Raw genomic sequence first — 10,144 nt, forward strand, 5'->3', positions numbered from 1 at the left:
GTACATAAAACTATTAACATTACTAACAATCGCAGTTTTATGATTCGTTGATGTTATACCTTAGATGGCGTTACTTTACATTCTCTTCTATAAAACTATGTGTATACTTATTTTGGTGAAACGTTCGGATGGTATCAAAATCTTACCTCATAAGAACCAGACTTGGACACATACTTGATCCATTTCACAGCTTTATAGTTTTGGTGTCCTTCTGATATGGTAAAATATCGTACGACTAATCCAGAATTACTGAACATAAGGATTTCGAAATCTAACGACATCGGTGGTCTTGCCCATTGTTGTAATGTGGTTTGATTTACTTCCTTTGACGGGACTGTTACTGCACTCAATGTATTTTCTGTTAATCCATTATATTTATTGAACTTCCAAACCATAGCATTTTCTGCTGGAACAAACTTACAAGTACCATTAGATACACTTATATTACAATCCATTACACCTGGTGGGACTGGAATATGTAGTACTACGCCCTTAGCAGAGAGCCTCCCAGGAAACAATGATTTCAAAGCAATTCTGTAGTCTAATGCATCACCGGTGACTGAATTGGTCACGATAGGTGTGATCTTAAAGGGAAGATTCAAATTGTTCCGTATATGATATTTCATCAGTTCTACAGAACCATCAGGTGGCACAAATTTGATGATTCGTTCCCTATCAAATTTATCTAACGAAACACATTGATGAAATTTACAATCTTCCAATATGACATTACCAACGGACGCCTTTGAAAGAACTTTATTGGACAAGTTGCTGTCCAACATACTACTTTTATTATTACCTGTTCTTCCATTCCTTGAAGAATATTCAGAATCATTAGAGCCGAGAGTTAATGAATCATTCAAACCAAATTGGCAAACAGGAGTTCCGCTCAGTCTTGTTTGCAAATCTATAGAACCATCAACATATGCCTTCAATATTGAACCATCCTTAGCTACAAGTATATTTATTTTTTCATTCACATGTAATATAACTTCATTCTTTTTATGTTTGATATCCTTTGGTCTCCAACTAAAATCGTTAAAACTGAAGTTTGAGTCATGAGATTGCGAACTATCATTTCTTTTCAAAAATTTAGGCATACTAATTTCATTATTACCTTTACTTCCAAGATGACCATCCAATAAACTACTCGTATTATTATGATGAAGCTTGGCTGGTTTCACGGACATTTTCGCTATTACTTTACTCGGTTCCGTTTCCAATGGGATTCCACAAGACCCAAGCATAACATCTAATAATTCATGCACAATCATAAATTCCTCCTTTAAGTATTCTTCCTTGTTTAATCCATATTCAATCAACATAGAATCTAACTTATAGAGAAATTCCCAGATAGCAGCACTGTTTGCGTTGTTTCTAGTGGCAGCGACTAACCATAGATTATCACTATCTTTACTAGATCTGATGTGGTGAAATGTGGTAGATCCTAATGTTAAGATGGGGGACCTGACATCCAAGTTGTTAATAACTTGAATTCTGAAAATATCAGCTATTGATCTCTTTAATGTTCCTTTGAACAATTTGGAAACAATTAATTCTCCTCGAGGAGAGTAGATAAGAATTCCATTTATCATGGTACACTTACTTTCTTCACAAGTTGGATCTGATATATACTCTATAATGGATTGGAGTTTCCATGCTATCTGTCAACAAATATATCTCTATCATTTGGAATAGAATCAGTCTTTTTGATTGAAATCTTCGAAATGATTCAAGAACCATTAGGGCTTGGAACCTTGTATTTATATTTACAGTATAAAGGGCATTATGTATTTAACCTTATGATATGTTTTGTACCCTAGGTTTACAAAAATAAGTTAGGTCTTGGATATTCACCATACCCTAGGGCTACATTTTTGTCAGGAAAAAAAATCAAAAAACTGAAAAATTTTATTAGGCAAAACGTGCTTTAAAAAGGTGATGAGCTTTAAAGTTGATCTTGAATACCCATTCAAAAGATACCATTGCAAGACCCAACCAACGAAGAGTATTGTAATGAGTAGCATTGTTATATTTGGTGGTGAATCCCATCCAGAGTTAGTGAAGAAAATTTGTGAAAATGTCAATATCCATCCCTCTCAAGTGACTTTAGGTAAATTCTCCAATGGGGAAACAAGCATTAGTGTCGGTGACTCTGTTCGTGAAAAGGATGTCTATGTTATCCAAAGTGGTTGTGGTCAAGTCAATGACACCTTCATGCAGCTATTAATCTTAATAAGTGCATGTAAATCTGCATCTGCATCTCGTGTTACCGCGGTGATGCCATATTTCTGTTATTCGAGACAACCAGATACTCCTTATACTGTTAAAGGAGCTCCATTAATCTCTAAGCCTAGAGAAACTTACACTTTTGAATCTAATCCGGGCACTCCGATTAATGGTGGATCATCCACCAAGTCAAATTCATCATCTTCAATGACTACTCAAAGACCAGGCGCGGATAGTTCATTTAAAAGCTTAAACACAACCATACGAAATACCATTGACCTCCAGCAACCTCAACCATCCAGAGTCCAACCAGGTGTCAGACCAGTACTACCAACATTAAACAACACAATGTCTCTCTCACGTATCCCAATCATTCCAGGTGGGAAAGTACAAACCCCACGCACATCCAACGCTGACGCAGGCGAATTATTTAACTCACAAAATGCAGGATATAAACTATGGGTAGTTCAGGCAGGTACATTAATAGCCAATCTATTAACTGCATCCGGAGCTGATCATGTCATCACTATGGACTTACACGATCCTCAATTCCCAGGGTTCTTCAACATCCCCGTGGACAATCTATATTGTCAACCAATCCAGATGAATTATATTCAACATCATATACCAGATTATCAAGACGCAGTGATCATTTCACCTGACGCCGGTGGTGCCAAGAGAGCTACCGCTATAGCTGACGCATTAGAATTATCATTCGCTTTGATCCATAAGGAAAGAAGATCACAGTTATTGAAAGGTCCCCCTGATGCTACGTTGACCTCTGGTGGGGCATTACCTGTGTCTCCAAAGCCATTGGTCGCTACTTTGAACTTCCCTAGGAATATTAATGCTTCGTCACCACCAAAACCCCAGATTAGCCACCGTCATGGCGGTGATGATGTGAACCAATCGAAATATATTCAAACCACAATGGTTGTCGGAGACGTGAGGAATAAGGTTTGTATAATTGTCGATGATTTAGTTGACACATCATACACTATAACGAGAGCTGCTAAATTATTGAAGGATCAAGGTGCCACTAAAGTTTATGCTTTGATTACACATGGTATCTTTTCTGGTGACGCATTGAATAGAATTAATCAAAGTAGTATTGATAAGTTGATCATATCTAATACTATTCCGCAGGATAAGACTGTTCAATTTTTGGGAAAAGATAGAGTTGACGTTATTGATGTTTCTAGAGTCTTTGGTGAAGCTATCAGAAGAATCCATAATGGAGAATCTATTTCAATGCTCTTTGAACATGGCTGGTAGATTCTTCTTCGCTTATGTAGTCACGAGTCTATATAAAATTGATTGATATTATTTCAAAAAATTGTTCTTTTTGTTATTTATGAATTCCCTATTTAACATATATAACAATCATAACAGTAAAGATGAAAACAATGCAACAAGCAAGAAAAATAATGTATAAAACATATATGTGTATATGTAAAGGAATGGAAGCACATATGCACTATTCGCTTTGCTTTGACGTTGTTGTTTATCTTTTCTCCCTATAATCATTCGCTTTCATTATGAATACTTGTGTTCGGAGAGACAGAAATTTCATCAATTTGTGAAGATGGAGATTTTTGAAGAATTAATCTTTGACTTATATTATCTCTATCACTTCCGGTAGTTTCTAAATGACTGGAATCATCCCAATTATGAGCTGGTTCGATGATTGTTTTCGGTACCCCTTTCACCGTAATGACAGATTCCACGATACCATTCTTAGTGGATTGATAAGAAGATGAAATTGTTGTCACATTTTTATTGATAGGGCTCCTTCGGGGGCTGTTGATGGACTTATTATCAGTTTTAGGATCACTTGATTGCCAACTTCTACTACTTGAATTCGCCGGTGTAGTTATGTCTTTGGTTGGAGTGTTAGTAGTCATGGATGTGGTTACCTGAACTGCCTCTCCTGATTGACTAGCATATTCCATAGCTCCATGAGCTAATTTGGCATGCTTCTTTAACAAAGCATTTTCGTCATCTGTCAGTTTTTGAATATTCTCTACTGGTTTTTTGATAGTAACAAATGGTTTTTTGATATCTAATGGGTTTGAAGCTAAATTAGAAGGTAAGACTAAATTACTATGGTTATGCTGTTGAAATTCTGACGTTGAAGGCGTTGAGAAGATTCTTGATCTATAATGATTAGTATGTCCATTCCCTGTGGGACTTGCAATTGAGATAGATGGTTTTAATGTCGACGAGTATCCTTCTTTCAAAACATCATGAGAATTATTAGGCGTATGTAGTAATGGTTGACTTTCACTTCTCTTCTTGCTACCCTCTTCATTATCTGATCCTTGTTGCTCCTGAGGTCCTTCCAGCAGAGAATTTGCTTCATCTTGTTGATGTTTTCTATGGGAATCTGTGTACAAGTGATGTAAATATGACGTAATATGTCTCTTACTTAATGGACCCGGTTGAGAACGCATGATATGTTGGTGAATATCAACAAACACATCAGATTCATCAACAATTTCTTCACCAATCAGTTCTTCAATGACATCTTCTAAAGTTAAAACACCAATAGCACCCTGTGAAGATCCTGGATCCTTGCTGACAATACACATATGTGACTTACCTTCTTGGAAATAATTTAAAATATTTAAACATGAAGTATTTGGTGAAGTTTCAGGTAAAGTAGCCAACGGAAAATGAGACACCGGTAAAGCATCATCGGGATCATAAGATATCAAAACCCTCACTAATAACATACCAATAAAGTTATTTGGTTCATTTGGTAAATAAATTGGAATACGTGAAAACCCAGAATTGAATATTAATTCGACAGTCTTATCATCCAAAATGGTAGCTGCGCTCATTGTAAATACGTTTTCAATAGGAGTCATGATTTCTTTGACGCTTTTCTCTTTCAAGTCTAAGACGGCCGATATTATTGTAACCTCATCTTGGGTCAATCTTTCCACACCCATAGTTCTGTGTAAAGTAACCAAAGTTTTCAATCCAGATTTCTTATATATCGTCCCATGATCTTCACCTAACAAATAATCCAACAAGGTAGCAATAGGATAAGCAACAGGGTACATAACATACATCAAAAGCAACACAAACGGACTGAAGAAAGCTCCAACTTGTAAACCATACTTTACACAAATACTCTGAGGAATAATCTCACCAAAGATAACGATCAAAACTGTAGAGGAAAGGACAGCTTGCCATCCACCACCAAGACATCTGTCCAAAACGATGGGTAACGTTTCATTAGTGATAACATTTGATAAGAGTAAAGTGACAAGTACCCAATGTTTACCCCTTGAAATCAATGATAAAACTCTCGCTGCTAATTTCTTTTCGGTGGGTGTCCCTGACGTACTAATGACTTTCAAATAGACCTCATCTTGGCCCATTAAACCCAGGGTTAATCCGGCAAAGACACCACCTAGTACTACTAATATAGCAGAAATGATCCCGTATGTAGTTATATCCGTGGTATCTTCATATGGAGGAGGGGATGCTGCTGGTGAAGATGACGGCGTTGCCATAGAAGACATACGAGACCAGGTTAATGGTAAGGAATAGATTTTAGGTATCAGCATTAATAAATAACCGATAAGGATTAATCTTGTTGACTGGAGAGGTGTAGTTCGCGGCGAGGACATTTACTGGAGGGCTATCTTTCTTTGAGATTTGGTTTCGGGGATATGACAATAGTTTAAATAGTACTTTCTATAAACGATTTGTTATGACCTTTATGATTTCTGTTGGAGATTGGCTTAGCCTGCGTAGGTGTACAACCTTTTGAAGATTTTAAACCTTTAATTCATCAACTTCTACTACCATTCGGGATATACTCCGATGAAAAGTTATTGAATAGTTATCTGACATACGTGATGCACGGAGTGTGCATATAAATGTCACAATTTGGCTTGAAGAAAAGTACATAAGAACCTAGGAATTTAGAGCTTGGCAGATAATAAATGTTTTTATTATTATCATATATACGTATATATTAATAAATTGGGGCTTTCACGAAGAAATAAAGTTATACTTCAAATTATCAACTTAGAGGCGTCGCGAAAGAGTCATTCATTCACGATTAACATTCTAAACCTTATTGTAAGTACTAGTAATAATGCTGCTTGTCATTGGAGTGGTCACCGTTCAAACAGAGGTATAGACAGGTACTAAGATATAGGGTAGAGAAACACTGGGTTGAGATTTCAGTAACAAGACATTGTCCACTAGTATTCGTGGTAGATGAGGCAGCTACCTGAACTCTCCATCCAAAACGTTTGATAAAGCGAATAATCAGTGTCAATACTCAAATCAGTACTTATGCTGTCCCCACAAATACAACCACCACCTGTGTTTGGAACATTGACGGTAACATTAGTACCACTAACATCAATAGTATCACTGTTTTGGATACCAGTCTTTGAAGCTTCAAATGTCAACAAACTGTCAAACCTACTAACATAGCCTAACCAAATATAACCACTATTGATAAAAGTTTTATTAACGGAAAGAGATCCAGAAGTATCCTTTAAAATACCGCCGTTAATTAACGAGCAAGTTGTCACCTTGGTAGATTTATCACCACTGTCCCCATTATCAATAATTAAGTTTCCCTTATTGTTAATATTTTTGGGAACGGTATTAATTGACATTTCACTTACAGCATCAGTTGTACCAATACATAGATTACCGTTGTTCACATTTTTAGATCTTCCCCCAGAAGTGACGTACCAACGTTCTATCCAGAAGATTGTTAAGGTTGGTTTGACTTGCTCAGGTATGCATTAGTGGGTAGAACAAGAGCAAAGTGTACTATTACCAGATGTATGTACGTAGTTCCGTTCGAGTTTCGATGTGAATCGCCCGTACGAAAATTTCAGCAGCATGAGTGATGTGCCGATCTGAAAATGAAGATCTTCGTCTTGGTCATGGCTGCTATTCATACCGACAAACTGATCATATTGCACAAATATACTATGTAGTACGTACGTATACAGGTACTTTTATGAGATTACTGTAAAAATTCCACACTGTATAGATGGAATGGTACATAGAACATGTATAGTTCATCTGAGCGAAGGCATTCACCTACCTGTTAGTAAATTTTGAAAATAATGACAGGATTGTGACATATACAAACATAAATCCGGAGTTCTCTTGTCATTGCGTTTTTATTACCCATAATTAGGAAAGTATTGCATTATAAATAGCTAGACAATTACAACTTTCACCATAAATAAGAAATAGTGTAGAAATATGAAATCAGATAACGAATTGGAATTCTGAGAGTCCCAAAAGTATGCGGGTAAATATATGAGTGATAGTAACAATTTAGGAATAGCAAACTTGGCTAGATTTACAATTCTGTATAAGAGTATACGTAAGTACGTATATAATTAATAATATTACACAGCCATACTTTTTTCCTTGAATATCGCACAGCATCTAAGCGCCTGCTCACGACTTTATGTTACTGTTGAAGGGATTGGAGTGGGGAACAGTATCCTTTCGTATACCATCTAACTATGATCCATTACCGAACGCATTGGTTGTCTACAATAGGCTAAATATAAATGGTTAAATATACTAACGTACCAATACTATTACCATGTATATACAGCTACAATTTATATTTTATTTAAGACGGTGTTAATCACGGAAAAAGTTAACTATGTGGTCTCAAATACTGGATTATTTAGAAGAGAATGAGGTAGTAATATATGTGTCCGTAGTTTCCTCATTAATTGTTGCAACCGTAATATATGAGTATGTTGTATTATACAGCGTACTGAAGTATTCCATGGCGGTTTCAGTGATAACACATTGACTACTACTCATAACTATGGTTTTGCTTGCAGTATGCTGCTGACTCAAAGAGGAGGAAGTTGGAATTAGAACGGTAGAACTTGTTTCCAGACTTGACAATAAATAAGATGAAGAGGGAACCAAACTACTGGAGCTTTGTGCATAACTTGACGATAATGCGGATGATGATGAAGAAATAATTAAAGGACATAGTGCCATCGTGCGATCAGGTTCGATATCACATATCGATGGTCTGCTTGTCCCCGCTGTTGGCACAATACCTGAATACGATATAATTGGTGCATAACAAGTAGAGCATGAACCTGATATCACTTGTCCAGAAATAAATCCGGTTGCGTCATATCCAGTACCGATATCAAGTTTCATAATACCGTACACATTCCAAGTAGTTAAGATGCCTGAGGTAGTATTATATGAAATAACAGATTTTGTATTGTTGCTCTTACGAACCTGTCTGCCGAATTGAAAAGTTGTTTTTGCATCGACCCCTCTAATGACGGGTATATATTTACCAGAGCCCAATATAGTAATTGATTTAGTTGTGGTTGACGTTAAATAAATTGTTTGATCAATTGAATAGTCAGTATTAACCGCAAAAGTGTCACGACTAGTACTTCCTACCATGCATCCACCACCTGTAACCGGAAAATTGATAGTTACATTTGAATCGGTAAAAGAAATTGTACCTGAATTTTGAATACCAGTGTTTGGAGGGTTTATTGTAAATGACCCAAATACATTACCAGAGTACCCTAACCATATATAGCCAGTATTAATAAATGAATCTGTCACGGTTAAACCGTCGCTTCCATCGTTTAATCGCCCACGTAAGTACCCGCTGTTAGTTAATGTGGCAAGTTTTATCAACGTGGATGCAGTACCAATTGGCCCATTATCAATAATCAACTTCCCTTTATTGTTGAGACTGGATCCAGCAATATTAATTGATATGGAATCCGTAGTACTAGCTGTACCAATACACAAGTTACCATTGTTCACGATATTGTTACTGTTGATTGACACGCTTGGATCATATGTGACTAATAAGTAAGATCCCCTATCAATTGTAAGGTCGTCAGTAACAGTTGCAAGGTTATCGATAACAGTATTTTCTGAAATTTCTAAAGCAGCAATCGAAGTGATAATTTGGAACAATACTCCAATTATATATCTAATGACAATGGATTTCATTAGCATTTTTTCTAGTGAGGTATTCTTCTACTGGTATTTACTTAAGGGGCCATCAAAGGTGAAAGTATTTACTAAAGTGTTCCAAGGGAAGAGGTGCTTTTATATTTTACTCTAAAAACATTTCCTTATGTCGGAAGTCATTTTCCCTTCAAGATATGTTATGTTTTGCTTGGCCTACTATATTTGTTTTTCCATTTGGCAAATATTAATGTTCTATTTTCTCTCTGCAAGATATTAAGTACGTGGACCAACATATATCATTTTTACTACAATTGACTCCAGTAAGACAGACTTTGATGCTGGGGTAAATCACTCCTACTTCTCTTGGGAAACTCTAGTGTACGATGTTAGTTATTGAGAGAATCCTTCAGTCTTCTGCTAGTTAGAATAGACTCAGGTCGTTCAGTGTATACTTTAATTTGGGAATCCGAAGCTATAGTTCATTATTTTTGTGAATTTTGGCAGAGCAAAGTACGCACTACCTAGAAGTATAAGAGTATTTTAAGTTATTTAAAGTTTTGACAGTTATGCCATTTATTCCTCAACGCAGAAGTATGTATTGCCTAGGAGAGACTGGATTGGCTTTTTATAAAACTAAGAATAATAGTGATAAGGATATCCTTGGGATGTTACGGGTAAAAATAATTTTTTAACCTACCCTGACTACGTTCTGCCCAAGTCACTAGCCCTAGCAAAAACAATTGTGCGGGGTTTCTCTGTATTTTTGGGCGATGTTTTCTGGTACCCAACTCAGACCCAATTTTTTCTCCTACTCTCTCTGCTGTCCTAAAACTGAAAATTTTCACCTTGCCCCTAGTCTAACCCGTAACAGCCCTGATATCATATCATCGGGAGGGCTCCGAAGAGCATTAGTCCCGTTTATCGATGTCAACTAACAATT

General features: G+C 36.4%; 5 protein-coding genes across 5 annotated transcripts; 1 reads left to right on the forward strand and 4 right to left on the reverse strand.

Moving 5' to 3' along the window:
- Positions 1 to 134: 134 nt before the first annotated feature.
- Positions 135 to 1,595, reverse strand: APM4 (Apm4p; the record flags this gene model as incomplete). The annotated part of the gene is made up of 1 exon (XM_003671264.2): positions 135 to 1,595. One exon carries the CDS (start codon positions 1,593 to 1,595, stop codon positions 135 to 137), a length of 1,461 nt encoding a protein of 486 aa, XP_003671312.2.
- A 346-nt stretch (positions 1,596 to 1,941) lies between these two features.
- On the forward strand, positions 1,942 to 3,504 carry PRS5 (ribose phosphate diphosphokinase subunit PRS5; the record flags this gene model as incomplete). The annotated part of the gene is made up of 1 exon (XM_003671265.2): positions 1,942 to 3,504. One exon carries the CDS (start codon positions 1,942 to 1,944, stop codon positions 3,502 to 3,504), a length of 1,563 nt encoding a protein of 520 aa, XP_003671313.2.
- A 248-nt stretch (positions 3,505 to 3,752) lies between these two features.
- Positions 3,753 to 5,870, reverse strand: MAM3 (Mam3p; the record flags this gene model as incomplete). Its single annotated transcript, XM_003671266.2, has 1 exon — positions 3,753 to 5,870. One exon carries the CDS (start codon positions 5,868 to 5,870, stop codon positions 3,753 to 3,755), a length of 2,118 nt encoding a protein of 705 aa, XP_003671314.2.
- Positions 5,871 to 6,452: 582 nt separating this feature from the next.
- NDAI0G02950 (uncharacterized protein) lies at positions 6,453 to 6,878 on the reverse strand (the record flags this gene model as incomplete). Its single annotated transcript, XM_003671267.2, has 1 exon — positions 6,453 to 6,878. The coding sequence occupies one exon, from the start codon at positions 6,876 to 6,878 to the stop codon at positions 6,453 to 6,455; it is 426 nt and encodes a 141-aa protein (XP_003671315.2).
- Positions 6,879 to 7,917: 1,039 nt separating this feature from the next.
- NDAI0G02960 (uncharacterized protein) lies at positions 7,918 to 9,249 on the reverse strand (the record flags this gene model as incomplete). Its single annotated transcript, XM_003671268.2, has 1 exon — positions 7,918 to 9,249. The coding sequence occupies one exon, from the start codon at positions 9,247 to 9,249 to the stop codon at positions 7,918 to 7,920; it is 1,332 nt and encodes a 443-aa protein (XP_003671316.2).
- Between the last annotated feature and the right edge of the window lie 895 nt (positions 9,250 to 10,144).

This window comes from Naumovozyma dairenensis, chromosome 7 (assembly GCF_000227115.2).
Source record: "Naumovozyma dairenensis CBS 421 chromosome 7, complete genome".
Taxonomy (NCBI): Eukaryota; Fungi; Ascomycota; class Saccharomycetes; order Saccharomycetales; family Saccharomycetaceae; genus Naumovozyma; species Naumovozyma dairenensis.